The 14,726-nt window shown below is 40.1% G+C and overlaps 2 protein-coding genes across 8 annotated transcripts in view; one reads left to right on the top strand and one right to left on the bottom strand.

Annotated features, from left to right (window-relative positions):
• The window catches only part of ETNPPL (ethanolamine-phosphate phospho-lyase), a 397,476-nt gene that overhangs the window by 323,715 nt on the left and 59,035 nt on the right, over positions 1-14,726 (top strand). The window lies entirely within an intron of this gene.
• The window catches only part of SGMS2 (sphingomyelin synthase 2), a 38,763-nt gene that overhangs the window by 8,263 nt on the left and 15,774 nt on the right, over positions 1-14,726 (bottom strand). For 4 of the 7 annotated variants that reach the window (XM_068681920.1, XM_068681926.1, XM_068681919.1 and 1 more), the window contains exons 2-5: positions 4,648-5,304; positions 3,757-3,874; positions 2,730-2,883; positions 111-277 (exon numbers count right to left, since the gene is read on the bottom strand). In XM_068681920.1, coding sequence (XP_068538021.1) covers positions 111-277; positions 2,730-2,883; positions 3,757-3,874; positions 4,648-5,102 — 894 coding nt within the window. In that variant the 5' untranslated portion in view covers positions 5,103-5,304. Of the gene's footprint in view, positions 1-110; positions 278-2,729; positions 2,884-3,756; positions 3,875-4,647; positions 5,305-8,964; positions 9,193-10,662; positions 10,882-14,726 lie in introns of those variants that run through there. The other 3 variants (XM_068681923.1, XM_068681922.1, XM_068681925.1) reach the window with 3 other exon arrangements.

Genomic DNA, 14,726 nt, shown 5'->3' with positions numbered 1-14,726 from the left:
TCAATACTGACCTTCTAATTTTTATTTCAAAATTAAGAACTAATTTTGGCCAGTGAGCAGAATTCACAAATGCAGGCAATACATTGATTCTAAACTTCTTTGCGACTCACCTTTTCATTAGCCATCGAGTGGTACCACCAGAAGAGCCGTGTGGTGATGTAGTAAGCAATGATGACATCTACAGTGTAGTGTTCATGAGCAACAAGTATACAAATTATGCCAGCAGCACTCATCAGCCAGCAGATTAAGTGGTACCACCAGAAATGACGTGGTGAATCTGTAAGAACAGGGAGGTAAAGGGAATACAAAAGCAAACATATTACTATAGCAATCCACAGTGGGTTAAGTAGGAAATTTTAAAAAATGATGTAAGACTACTAAATTTTAAAGCATAAAACATCTATGATGAACCCAAGCAAACCAAATATAAGCTGCCACTAGAGGCAGACAGACCATCACCTGTTTTGTAGTCAATTTAAATTTTCCAGTTAACACCAATTCTATTTTCCACGTATCCTATAAAAAGTTATTTTACTTGGCTGCTCTGAATCTTCCGTTCTTTATTCTATACTTGAGGTAGCTTTCATTCAAGTCCAATGTCTAGAACTGACGTAAACTGAGCACAAAATCAGATGAAACAGGAAAAAGACACATGTACTTTAAGCTCCTAGGTTTTAGCTACTTCACAGAGATCTCTACTCTGCAAAACACTACACTGTATGGGGAAGAACAGTGCAAATTTACTCATCTTAACAAAAAAGTCTAAGTGGGAGCAAAGCTATTCTTCAAAATGTATTTAAGCCACTTCAGCAGCACAGTTCCCTTCGCTTTCTCTCCCCATTGAAAAATGTCTTGGGTGTCACAAAGACCATTCATAACTTCTGATGGGCTAACAGGCTTCATTTCACTTGCAGTGGGAGGTTTTGGCACCCTTTCCCTTGTGGAACTATGGTCAGCTTTTAATTTTACACACCAGCAGACAAGTTACTGATCTCAAACCTACCCAGCTAGTTTCATATAGGCCTGTGCAAAACAGCGGCTGTAAGACTTCAATTTCAGTGCATATGCCAGAAAAGTAAGCTTTCATGTTCCCCTAAACATTACAAATTCATATTTACTGGTTAAAAAAAAGAATCGGAAGCCAAGTCATTTCAATAAGTTGAAACCAACCCCAAGCAATACGCACAAGGCTAGAAATACAAATTACTACTCTAGGCAAAAAAGTTGGAGTATGAGAGAAATAAATGAGGCAACAGACAAATCCAGTAAACTGGAAATAAAAACCTCATAATGCATATGATACTGAAGTTTGTCATATCAGAAGAATGAGAGAGCATCTCGTCGAGAGAGAATCAGTTATAGAGCACACTACTACAGAAATGTGTGCTTAATAATTAGGCAGCAAAAGACTCATTACAAGAATCTGTATGATACAAGTCTTCCAGCCCTTTGTGATAAAAGGGCAAGAATTATACTATCACTAAATAATGTGTTACCTGCATCTGTCCTTGTACTAAATACACTGAAGAGTATGTGAACAGCATTAAGCTGCAGTTACAGCCACAAACTAAGACATAATTTTGGCTTTAGGCCCTTTTCCTAATACTTTACTGGTAATTTTGATGAGTTGCATATGCCATTCCCTCAGTACTATTCACTTTACACAGATGACCAAGGCCTAAGAGTCAGGAGACGAATTAGTTATCTTAAACCTCTATTATAAAAGCTTATGAAATCTGCAGGTGCAAGACGGTTTTAGGTTTACAATATTAAAGAGGCATTTTCAGATGTTTTTGAAGGCAGAACACAGCATTGCGACACACCTCTCCCTCAGCATTTTAACAGAGGGAGGCATTCAACTGATGCTAGTTAGTCCTATTTGTTTCAGTGAAAAGTCATACATTTCCATGAGCTACACTAGCATTTGCGTAGTTTGGGATGTAACACTAAGAAGATTCCAGTTCCAAACATGCCAACTGAAAAGGAAACTCCTCACTCCTCATTTATAAGCAGACAAGTTACAAGGACAGAAGCACTGCTTACCATATATCAGACTCCAAAGCTGGCAATCCGTTCTGCAGAACTTCAGCTGATGCTGTGTGGGCAGCACAGACAGATTCCTCACCCTCCCCACACCCAATAACACTATAAAGCAGAAGGGGAAGCTGTAACCCCATTATCTCCTGTGTGCTTACCAAACTCTTAAAAGTCCCAAGGAAGAGACTCTAGAAGAAGACATCCGAGGAGTAAAAAAAAAAACCCACATCACTTTCCACTGTTTGATGTAACTAACATACTACATGTTTAGAAGAACATTGCTTCTGTACGTAGAAACAGTGTGCAATGACTGTACGTTCAAGCCATAAAAATCGCTTCAAACCTAAAGCAGTCAGCCTGCACAGAGCTAGTCTGCAGTGTGTTTTAGCCAAAATTTGAATAACCTATCAATGAATAATTAAATGCTGGCTTGCTTCAACCAATCACTTCATATAAAGCTAGAAGTGAACCGTCTAGTCACATCAAGCCCTAAAAATCCACACCACTTTTACTATACCTATGTTCCATTTTCATTCTGCAAAGTCATGACTCGTATTTTCAAGCATCTAAGCACACAATCTGTGTGGAGTTGTTCAATAACTTTTGGAGGGCAGTTTTACATGTACTCCTATCACATGCTTTCCCGGTGCAACAGATACAAACGGGAATGTATTAAATACACCATAACTTACACTCTTTGATGAACAGGTAGATCAATGTTAGCACTACAGTGTGACCACTAAACAGGAAGTCTCCACAGAGGATGTGAGATCCAGTTATGGACAGACCACCACCAGAGATCAGTCGCAGGATCCTCTGCAACTTTGCCTGAGAATCTCCATTCAACTAGACCACCAAAAAAAAAAAAAAGTAAAACAAAAATTAAGATAGAGTGTAAATTACCTGAAAACACTTGTTGATAAAATTCTTATGCAAACTTATGTGGGGGAGACAGGAAGAAAAAGGACACATTTATCTTTATTTTCTTTGTGTTCTACCCCCCCCAAAAAAGTCTCTAAACTTAGCAAATATAAAGTTGTTTGAGTTACAATCTCAGTCACAACTTACTCAGATTTAGAGGCTTTTTTTTTTTTTAAATGCATTCAGATCAGGTCTTTATTTCAGACAAATGTTTGGCAAATACTCACTTTTACTCAGTTTCACCTAAAGTAAAGGTTAATTCTAGGGGAAAAAATGATAAAATGTCTCGGGCTGAAAAATACCTGAAAGATTATCTAGTTCCAACCAATAGCATCATAAAGATAAAGGGATTTTTTCGTTTTTCAGAATCAGAGAAATATTCACCTGGACAAAAAGATCCTGAAGAGCTATCAAGTTTCTCAGAGTTTGAGTGAACCCTCTTGTTTTAATGGCAGCAAAGTGTCTGCTAAAAGGACGTTTAAGATTCCCTTTGTTTGCCTCTTCTCACCCTTTGATAAAGCCTGCAGGCAAAGCAATCCTGCAAGCTATTAAAGCAAAATAGTTGAGGGACTCTACAACAGTGATGTAAATGAAGCTTTCTTCCGTAACAAAAGAACATAGTGGATGAACTATTTAAGTCAAGTTCTCCCAACTGGAAAGCATAGAACTGAATAGACATGTTTAAGGTTGATGAGATCCTACCCAAAAAGGTGACAAATTCACTTTAGTATTTGCTTTAATGAGCCATAATGACTCAGGCAGAGATTAAGACAAGAATTAGGAAGTAAGAGCTCTTACCTTTGGCGCACACTGAAAATGCATTCCAGGCACAGGTAAAGTTGTAACATACATAGTAATACAGCGGTACAGGTACAAAGTTCCTATTATAAAAAAAAACCTGCGTCCCACTATTGATCTGAAAGGAAGGGAAGAGGGAAAAAAGGATTATGTACAAAGGTCACATGCAGGATACACACGTAAGAGTTACAGAGCTCTAGCTTCATTAGATAGCTAAATACACAGAATTAAAGAGCAGCTCCACCCACTGCTCCTTGCCTCAACACTTCTCTACAGCACTACTTTAAGTCAAATACTAAAAAGCCTTCCTTGATCATAGTAGGATACAGCAACTACCACAAAGGTCCCAGCAAAGCTATCTTCACATGGCCTCAGTCTGATTTAGGCACGAAATTCGGGCATGCTGTCAGGTACAGTTTCCCTTGACTCAGTGACTTTTCTCATATTTGGAAGTGAAGTACATGTTTATCTTACACAAATTAACACAAGAGAACAAGCTTCTATTCCAGCTGTAGAAGACAGTGGCTTCTTCCTCAGATGCATAAAAGTTTTTTTGTTTTGTTTTTTAAAGTATCGCTGATTTCCTGTTTAAATGTAGCCATTTCAGTAATCACAACTCTGGAATGCCCAATCCCATAGTAAATTGGAGGAGTGAAAGTGCATATCAAATTCCAATTCAAAAACACTACATGATAAACAGGAGAAAGCCACATCTCTGTACCCAGTATGGACACCAGAGCATTTTCTAATAGCCATCCCTTCATCATTTTCTGCCAGACCTGAGAGTCTTTTCAACCATAAAGCTACAGATCGTACTGTAAGCTTTCTTCTACTACCCAAGTTAAGTGACAGAAACCAACGCTTTGGAAACAGAAAAAAACAGTTACTTACTTATATCTAAGAAATAACCACTGGAATATCCATAATCCAACTAGTATCATTCCGTTTATTTCGGATACGGAAAAAGCCCATTTCACACGATCAACATAATCAAAAAATTTATCAGGCAAGGGAGGGCTAAGCTCCTTCGGAGGTACTCTCTCATGGACCACAGTGATCATGACAGTTGTTAGAATCAAGTTGAAGAGAGCATAGACAAAGGCAATGCCTGTTTTCCACCATTCCAGAGGAAATTTGTTCCTTGTCTCAGCAGGCATAGCAATCTGGATGTAATCAGGATATTTCTTTGCTGTTTTTCGCAAGCCATTGGACAAGCCCTTGGGTTTGCTATTGCCATTTTTGTTCTCCTCACTGACTGAGAGAGTAGGTCGGGTGTAGCCATTAGAAGCATCATTGTTTTGACCCTCCATATGTTCTTCAAGCTTCGCTGTCTCAATGGTATTCATTCCCAAGCTGTACGGCCCAAACCAGGTGAGTTTCAGTGACTGTTTTCCAGGCTCTCTTTGAAGTCTCTTGCTCCTCAAAGTCCAGTGTTCTCGTTCCTAGATGATTTTTGATTACTGGTAAAATTCTTAAGATGAGTCCATTGTGCTGAAAGATACTGTGAAGCGAGTTGTGGAGACAACTTTTTCTCTAGAGCTGCATCATCTGCAAAAAAAAAAAAGAATATTCAGGACCTTCAGAACTATTAATGTGACAATGAACAAATCTTAGAAAGGCTTATTATATATGTTTACATCCATTTTACATATACATATAAAAAGAAACTAAAGGTGATACTGTAAAATAATTCAAGATTAGAGACTTATCAAGCTACAGATTAGGCTTTTTCTTTTTTAAAAGGAGAAGATGCACAGCCTTTTATCATCACAGCTCTCACTGCAGTTGTCAGAACTAAGACTAATCCACATGTGCAGCAATTCTGAGGTTTATCACTCCAGGGCATTTTGTACAAAATAATCACTCCTGTTTGACAATACAGTTACTGTATATTAACGTGGTTTATCCATATAGATCGGTCAGCCAATCTTGTTAGTTGAGGTGATGAGACAAAAGAGAAAGCCACTACAGGATTTCATCTAGTAAGGCATAAAATCAGATTATCTAGGAAATTCACTCATGGATAGCTCAATTAAATATCCTTGGAACTAGAAGTATGTCAACCACAGCTGTTGTAGTACCCACTAAACATCTGGATTTTCAGAGAACTGAGAAATACTTCTGGATTAGATTCTTAGTTACAGTAACCTATATGTAGAATAAAGTATGAGTGGTCTATTTTTCCATTGGTTTACATAGAAGGGGGTCTAAATAGATGTTTTAAACATAAATGAGTAGCAAGACTCTGTGCAGGATTTATTTCAGGCTGTATTTATCAATTCAGGAAAATCCGTCAGTTAAAGGCACCCATTAAAGTTTTCACTAGGTAAGTAAAAGCCATTTTCTATACTATGCTCTACAGAGAAAGAAAGTGTAGTTCACCTCTGCAGAGCCAAAGTAGTTCTAGTTGAATCAATAGCCAAGTTTTGTCTTTAAAGTTCTGTGATATTGCTTGTAGTTGTAGCATGCAGTTTTTATTCTGTTCAATTCCCATTACAAAAAAAATAATATACAAAGTGTTCACTGTCTACCTGCTAATTTTTTTTTTTATTGCTTCTCTAAGAGGAGAGCCCAACACCACCACCACCTCACACCTGCATGCCAAAACAGGCTGCTGCTGTAATGCTGTGCTGTGATGAGGATGGTAACTGGAGCTGCCCATCTCCCCGCTCCATCATAGACCTTGTTTAGGAGAAAACAGGCTGTTTAGGAAAAGCTTGTTTAATAATTTATCTCTTTATAGCAAAGAACCTAAACTCAAGACAGTCTGGAAACTTTTGGTTTGATGTTTGTGTCTTTTTTAAAGAAAGGTATTTAACATGGTCAGCACATAAATCCTACTGATATTCTATCTACACTTCTTACAGCCTAACAACAAAATGGCTAATTAATTGGTGCCAGATAAGATTCATACAATTAATCCCAAAATATTCAAAAAGTATTCAAGAGGTATTTCTAAATTAACTTCTCAGTGGCGTCTCCAGAATTCACTGCCACTGGTTGGCTTTTTCTAAATCCCTGTTAAGAGCATGAGAAGCTACACGCGAAGCAAACTCCCCCACCTGCAGAAGCAACAACCTGGAGAAGACAAGTGATGGTTTCTGATGCTTTTTTCCTCCCTCTTATTCTGACAAGAAGTTCTGCTTTCCTAAGAGAAGGGGATGCTTAAGCCAACAGCTGGGCAACAACTTCATTATGGCGCTTGTCAAAACTAAGACTATTCTTTCAGAGCAGATGTTAAATCAGTCATACTAGAGTAGGAGAGCATTTCAACTTCCATGTGTACTCATCTTGACACATTCCTTTCCCTGCCTGCTAAAGACAAGGATAAGACCCAGGACTTCGATGACAATACAGAAAAAACACTTCTGCTGTAGTGTCACATCTACACACAGATAAATGGAGATACAGCTAGACTTAAACCTTTGCTACTTCAGTGTTCAGAAGTCTTATGCCATTAGTAATTAAAAGATACCTAGAAAGTAGTACCCTTGCATAACTATTTCTTTAGACTGGTCAAATCTGCATGCATATGCATGTAACGGTATAGAAACGTGCTGATGTCTTATCACAGCCACACAAGCACACAAAGAAGCTCTTTCCTCAGTTCAGCTGTTTCCAAGAACAAGGCAAAGAGACATTTCACTCTTAACATTTCTGTGTAAGGCTTGTACTCTTCTGTATTCAAATCCAAATTCCAAGCAGAAAAAAAGTTTTCCCAGGTTTTTGGAACCACGGGTGAGCATTTGAAAGGAAGGAACAAAACCTGGTCTTCACACACAGTCCGAATCTCAAATTGTAAGAGCAAGCTCACTAGGGAGGAATCTGTGAGAGCATGCTACAACTTCCCCCTGTTTAAAGTTCACACTGTATGTGTATTCTGATCAAAACACATATCGCCTGTTATGAATCATTAAGTTTACAGGAACCAGCTGCAGTAAAAAGAAATTAAAATCAAGCTTGAGAGGACAAGGGAAAAAACCAGCCTACTTGATGCCTGTTTCAAGTTTATCATTGTTGCTTTCCTGGTTTTAATGAGATCTGATTCCAGAAGCAAAGAAGCCTAGCTCCAATTAGGCTGGTCATCATCCAGCAGGTTCCTTTACGTTCACCTCCTACATATCTGCCCTCTAATTAAACAGGTTAGAGAGAGCAGTCCATTTCCAATGGCTAACATCAGAAGACCAGCAAGAAAAACAAGCTTTTATATGCTCTGCTCCAAAAAGCCTTATTTCATAGAAAAAGCAGTTTGAGTTTCATTAAGTAAAATTACTGGGGGATAGACATGGTGACGTTTTGCTCCTGTGTGATTCTTGATTTAATTGCAAGCATCACAGCCCAAGCAATGATTTCTGTTGTGTTCCCAGAAAATGGATGGGGGAAAACAAGAAATCATATGCCAACTGTTGCCCTCCATACCAAAAGCAATAAAAAACATCTTCCCTTTTAATGAGGAGAGATCATAGATCTCCCAGGCTCACACAATTTTTACTAATAGCAGAAGTATAAGGCATGATAGACTTATTCTATTGACAGAAGAGTTAGAGCCTAAGCCTCATTTATGAAATCTTAAAAGCGGTTCCTTCCTGATTCCCAACAGATGCGTGTACATCTCTGAAAAGCACGCACATCCCCAACCCAAAGATACAAAGCATACATCAGTATTCATTTAAGACCATACAACATGCGTGGGAAGACTGCGTTCCCCCCAAAACACCAATTTTAATCCCCAAAATAAAACATTAGATTACGCTTCTTAAAAAGCTTTGTCAGTCATTCAGCACCAGCTTTTCCCTTCAGAGCTTTAAGGTAACACCAGGCATTAGCGGAGCATTACACTAATGCAGTATTCATAAGTGAAGTCACCCTTTTGTTTCCTAACATTTAATCTTCATCTCATATACCTGTTTCAAGGATCACTAAATCACTGCACACAACCTACTCTGCAAGCTGCAAGAAGTCACGCTCCTTTTGATCACTGAAGATTAGAAAGAACAGAATGTCTCAAACTCAACACATTGAAGAGAAAAATGAAGAGTCATAGGTCACAGAACTGAAAATTTACCTTGGCAGGTTCACTTCAGAAGCTATCCTACGATGGAAGCAGTCAGTTTAATAGGAAAATCTGTCATATCACAAAATTCTTAGAACTGAAAAAAGCACTCCCTGACTCAGCTAAGGAAACACAAGCAACCTGTTTCATGGTACCTCTTCAGTGCTTGCAGCAAGGGCGACAAGCAGCATGAAGTGGCTGGACTCCTCGTTCCTCCCCAGCACACTGGTCAGCCAGCCTTGAAGCCCACCTCCAAACACTTCTTGCTTCCCCAGAAGGGGTTAGGACAAGCAGGAAGCACTTGTTCAGACGTTCCTGTTAAACCTGTCTTGGGATTTCTCTTAACTAGCACCGTGGCGCAATAGGATCCCCCAGTGGGAAGGGTACAGGGATCCTCAAGAAGCTTCTCAGTTAAAAGCAGGGGAAAAAAAAAGTTCTGCCTTGGCTTCCTGTAACTACAGGGTGAGCTGCAGCACACTTTCTCAAAGTTCAAAGCAGTGACTGCACGGTTGCTAACCCAAGTCCTCCTTGTTTGTTTACTTTATGGATTAAAAACCTATTATCACCGAAATAGTCCCTGAGTCAGGCAAAGTCCAGCTCCAGCCAGCCCAACAGACACCTGCAGTTTCACTCCATGACCCTCACTTCCTGCAGAGACCAAACGAAACTGTTGCACAAGTCATTTTCGCCAGTGAATTACACGCATTTGGGGACTCTACAAGGAAGAGAATTTTTTTTTTAAAGAAGGAACCATCAGTTCCACTTCACTGAAAGAGAAGATAGAGTCAAAATATTCCACTGCCATGCCAGCAAAGGTTCTGATTTGTATCTTCTTTCAAACATAACTTCTTGAAGCATCTTTCAACATCAGAAGTATCTGAACATAGGCAACATTATGACTCCCAGGTTCAAGTCCACACAAACCACCCCATTCTTTGTAGGCCTCCAGGTTTTGAAAATGCTTATCCTTGTTGTCAGCTGACACGATGTAAATATTATGCTAGAACAGAAGACACTGAGAAAAATGTTCCTATTTCTGTCACGTTTGGGGTTTATTTTCATCTCTTCTCCCAGTTTCAAGCTTGCTTCGTGTTGTGCCCGATGTTGCAGAACAGTTTACAAAGGAGGGTTTGTTTTCCATTTCTCCTCCAACTCAGATTTTAGCTTCACCCCTCCAACCAGGGGTGAAGAGATTTAGAGAGACACAATGCTCAAGGGTTTCTTTTAAAAATCTCATGCAAAATACCCAGTCTTGGAGAGTACCTAGTTCTGTTCTCTTACCACATACCTACCCTCAGCTTTTTCTTTTAATTTTTATACTTATACAAATTATTTTTTCAATTCGTAAAAAAAAAAGTCACTTCAATGAGAATGCATTGAAATGAAAAGATCAATTTTCTCCCAAATAGAGAGATTGATTTCCACTGGATGGACAAGAGCCCCAGTTTAATTTTTGTATCTATAGACTTCCACAGAACTGGTTCATAATCACCTAAGCTCGTGCAGCCCTTCTCAACACGTGTCACAGCAGTCACTGATGGGGAGATCAGCAATCAAATCCAGATGCATTTTGTACCCTTAACAGTTGGAACATCTGAAGAATAATGCATTTAATGAAAAATATCAAGTGCTTCACAGTATGCAGTTGACTTATTTGTGGGCAAGAGGAGGAAACTAGTTACTACCACTAGTAATTTAAATAAAGGAAGACTGTTTTCAAACATTTAATGACATCCACATAAGCCTTAAATATCAAACAGCATCTGAATAACAAGAGAACGATAACATAACAACCTAGCAGCAGAACAGCCTCCAGGTTTTTGTATTAACTTATTAAGCAAAAGCAATTATACCTACAGCTTGCAGGAAAGAGCGGTGTTCCTTCCTGGTACTCTGACAGGACTGCAAGGTTTATTGATCCACCATTTCTGATGTCTCATCAGGATTATTTCCAGCTGAGTGCATGCTGTGGTCAAAACTTTGTTTGCACTGAAAGCTCAAGGTGCTATGTCATCTGGTCTGTAGGAACTCAAAGGCTTTCTTTCCCTCCTAGTGCCTTCTCAAGCTATTTTTCTCATATTCTGAAAGAATATAGAAGTATTCTGTACTCATATTCTGTATCGATGAGGGAAACAAGAAACAAAACCAAAACCCACCCTTGCTAGATGCTTTTGCTCCCTTTCTGCCAAGCTGACAGCCCAGAGAAGTGACAGTGAGGACTAAGTGTAATCATTCTCTGATACGAGCTGTGAAAGGAACTCCCCAGAGCTACATACTTTTTCTAGTCCAAAAGAAAACAAACACCATTAGCCCCCTTCCCGCAACTCATATCCACAACTCCCCCAAAAGGGGATATTCCTTTTGGCTTCTGCCTTGCCCTTATACTAATTTAATACCCTATTCCTTCTATTGTGGAACCTGAGACTCTCCCCATCAAGAAATAGAAGGTGCCCATAAACCACCTAGGGGTAGACTTAAGACGACTTCAGTAGCTAAGCAGCAAACACCTGCTTAGCTACAGGGTCATCCTGAAAATATTCAGGGTTTGGAGAAATCATTTAAAAAAAATTAAACAGTTACTCAAAGCTACCGAACATTTGCTGGGAGCGGAGGGGACATGACTCAGACTTGAAGACAGCCGAGTAACCCGAACGGATAACTGGAATTCCTGTGAGGCACACACCCAGGTCCTAAGAACAAGGTTTCTTTTTGGAACCAGTTTAATATCTTCTAAAGATAGACACATACCATCATCAAGAAGCACAGCTTTTCAACCAGCATGTTAGAACAGAAGTAGCAATTGCTAGAGTGAATAAAATATTGAGTGCACCGTCAATAAGTTTACAGATGACACCAAGCTAGGTGCGTGTGTCGATCTGCTCAAGGGTAGGAAAGCTCTGCAGGAGGATCTGGATAGGCTGCACCGATGGGCTGAGGTCAACTGCATGAAGTTCAACAAGGCCAAGTGCCGGGTCCTGCACCCACGGCGCAATAACCCCAAGCAGAGCTACAGGCTGGGAGAGGAGTGGTTGGAGAGCTGCCAGGCAGAGAAGGACCTGGGAGTGATGGTGGACAGTCGGCTGAATATGAGCCAGCAGTGTGCTCAGGTGGCCAAGAAGGCCAACAGCATCCTGGCTTGTATCAGAAACAGTGTGGCCAGCAGGGCTAGGGAGGTGATCGTCCCCCTGTACTTGGCTCTGGTGAGGCCGCACCTCGAGTACTGTGTTCAGTTTTGGGCCCCTCGCTACAAGAAGGACATGGAGGTGCTTGAGTGGGTCCAGAGAAGGGCGACGAAGCTGGTGAGGGGCCTGGAGAACAAGTCCTACGAGGAGCGGCTGAAGGAGCTGGGCTTGTTCAGCCTGGAGAAGAGGAGGCTCAGGGGCGACCTTATTACTCTCTACAGGTACCTCAAAGGAGGCTGTAGCGAGGTGGGGATTGGCCTGTTCTCCCACGTGCCTGGTGACAGGACGAGGGGGAATGGGCTAAAGTTTCGCCAGGGGAGTTTTAGGTTAGATGTTAGGAAGAATTTCTTTACTGAAAGGGTTGTTAGGCACTGGAACAGGCTGCCCAGGGAGGTGGTGGAGTCACCATCCCTGGAGGTCTTTAAAAGACGTTTAGATGTAGAGCTTAGGGATATGGTTTAGTGGAGGACTGGTTAGTGTTAGGTCAAAGGTTCGACTCTGATCTCGGAGGTCTCTTCCGACCTGGATGATTCTGTAATACACTGAGGAAAAATATAAATGGGAAAAAACACAGAGAGCAGGGAATCTTAATGAGTTTTCTTCCTGGGCTTCTAATTGTTCCCATACCAACATCTCCTTTAGTTTTCTGCACCACTCCTTCCCCCCACAATCTTCAATTATTATTTAAAGAAATTATTGGACTGAGCGTACAGCTTTAAGACAAGTGTAAGAAGGCTTGTCTACATTGGGCTCTTCCTGGTAGAGCTTAACAGGTAGTTTTATTTAGGTTGTTAGTCACATGATTTTCACATAAAGATCATTTTCACATAAAGTTAGCTCACAATTACTATCTCTCACCCAATATTTGGAACTTTTATAACATCCATCAAAATATTTTAGCTTCTGGGATTTATCAAGGACTTATTTGTCACAATTTCAGCAGGCTCTCCAAATAAGTAGTTCTTAACATGCTGTTCCAAAACTGAATGCTCATACTGAACAGAAGTGTTCAAAATAATAAGATTGATATATTCTATCATTAAAGATACACACACTCACGTACAAGATGCCAGTTTCTAGGTAGCAGTAGTTTTAAGCTTCATTCACTTTTATTAGGTTTGGCTCAAACATTTGATACAACTGGAATACATTCTTGTCTTTGGTAGTCACCATAGGAGGATCAGGAAGTAAATTACTCCGGAAGTAAATTAAGCAGCTGGAGATAACACAGGTTATTATATCACATTATTACCTATATCACAGTTAGCAGGAAACAAGTGTTAGTAGTTGATACTGTCTTTGGTCAACTAAGTTTTTAGGATTACCTTTGGGGATCAGAACAAGTAAAGAAGCTGGGTATTCTCTGCTATCTTGATAGCAGTAATTTAAGATTTGACTTAATTTTAAGTATTCCAGGTCTCCAGATTTACAGTAGCACTTTCTCCATCCTTTATGTATGCCTCAAACTGCACATAGATCACAGAAAACACTGCTAAACCAGATCTGAGCAAAGTACACTTTGGTATGAAAAACAGGACTGAGCTTAATAGATTAGCTTATTATACCTATTTTGCTACAGTAAAAAATATTCCCAGAGCCAAGCTCATCTTTCAGATGTACAATGTTTATGCTTGCACTACATAAACACATGCAAGAAGTGGATTGCAGTTTGACTATCTGGAAGTCGGAAGCTTATCTACATTCTCTGATAGGCTGCCAACACACTTGTCACTCGTGATTCTGAAGAAGCAGGAGATAAAGCTGTACTACAGAAGTACTGCTCATTCAAACACTCTCAGAACAGATTATCATATTGTCACTTGCGAGTCTATATTGGTTTTTCCTTAGAAGCACTTACCAGGACCCCAATGGCAACGCGAACAAAGGAAAAACATCTGAGCTCTATCGTTCTGAACATCACTGAGTAAGTTTGCCTTAATCATTTGAAGGCATCTTCAAGATCTTCAGCTGTTTGGTCCCCAGACTCCAAAGGATCCTATTTGCTGACCAAGAGCTTGTTGCCCTTTAATGGATGCTTCTGGACAGAACAGCATGCTAAGCTGAGTTGATATTTAAGCTCCCAATCAGCTGCTTTTGAATAAATACAAAAAGGTACTGAACGACTGCCTATTTTGTAACATTGCAAAGCGGCACTGGGCTTGCATCTTTTTTTCCCCGCTCGTTAAAGGAAAACTTATTATAAACACTCCATAAAGAGTAGAAGTCACTGTACTACCTCTGTCTTACCAGGCAAAAGATAACGTAGGAAAAAATAACAAAATAAGGCTCAGGATCATCATGCTGTTATGTACATGTAGTTCACTGTCTGAGTGTTTCAGCGTTCTCTGCACTGATCACTTTTATTTTGCTCTAGCCTCTTGATGCTGTCAAGGTACTACTACCCAAAGAAAGATCCTTCCCCAAAGGACACAATAAAGACTTGCTGGCAGCCTAGCCCACGTCTTCTCTAGATCACAGGAAAGTTGCAGTTACCAGCCACCGGGAGCGGCACAGGAGGCAGCAATGTTTCATAATGTTTTATAAAATCCTCCACCCAGTTACCGAGGGTAAAAGGTTGTGCTTCACCATGGAAAGTCAGAGAGAGAGGTTAGTCACCACTTTCATCACAGGGTGGTGAGCAATTGCACTGACTAATGTGTGCTTTAAAGAGACTCTGCTACAGCTTATCAGGCAAGAGGCAGCTAGAAAGCCACACACTTAGGGGAAACTTATCA

This window comes from Anas acuta, chromosome 4 (assembly GCF_963932015.1).
Source record: "Anas acuta chromosome 4, bAnaAcu1.1, whole genome shotgun sequence".
NCBI lineage: Eukaryota > Metazoa > Chordata > Aves > Anseriformes > Anatidae > Anas > Anas acuta.
This window is presented reverse-complemented; position numbering and strand designations above follow the sequence as displayed.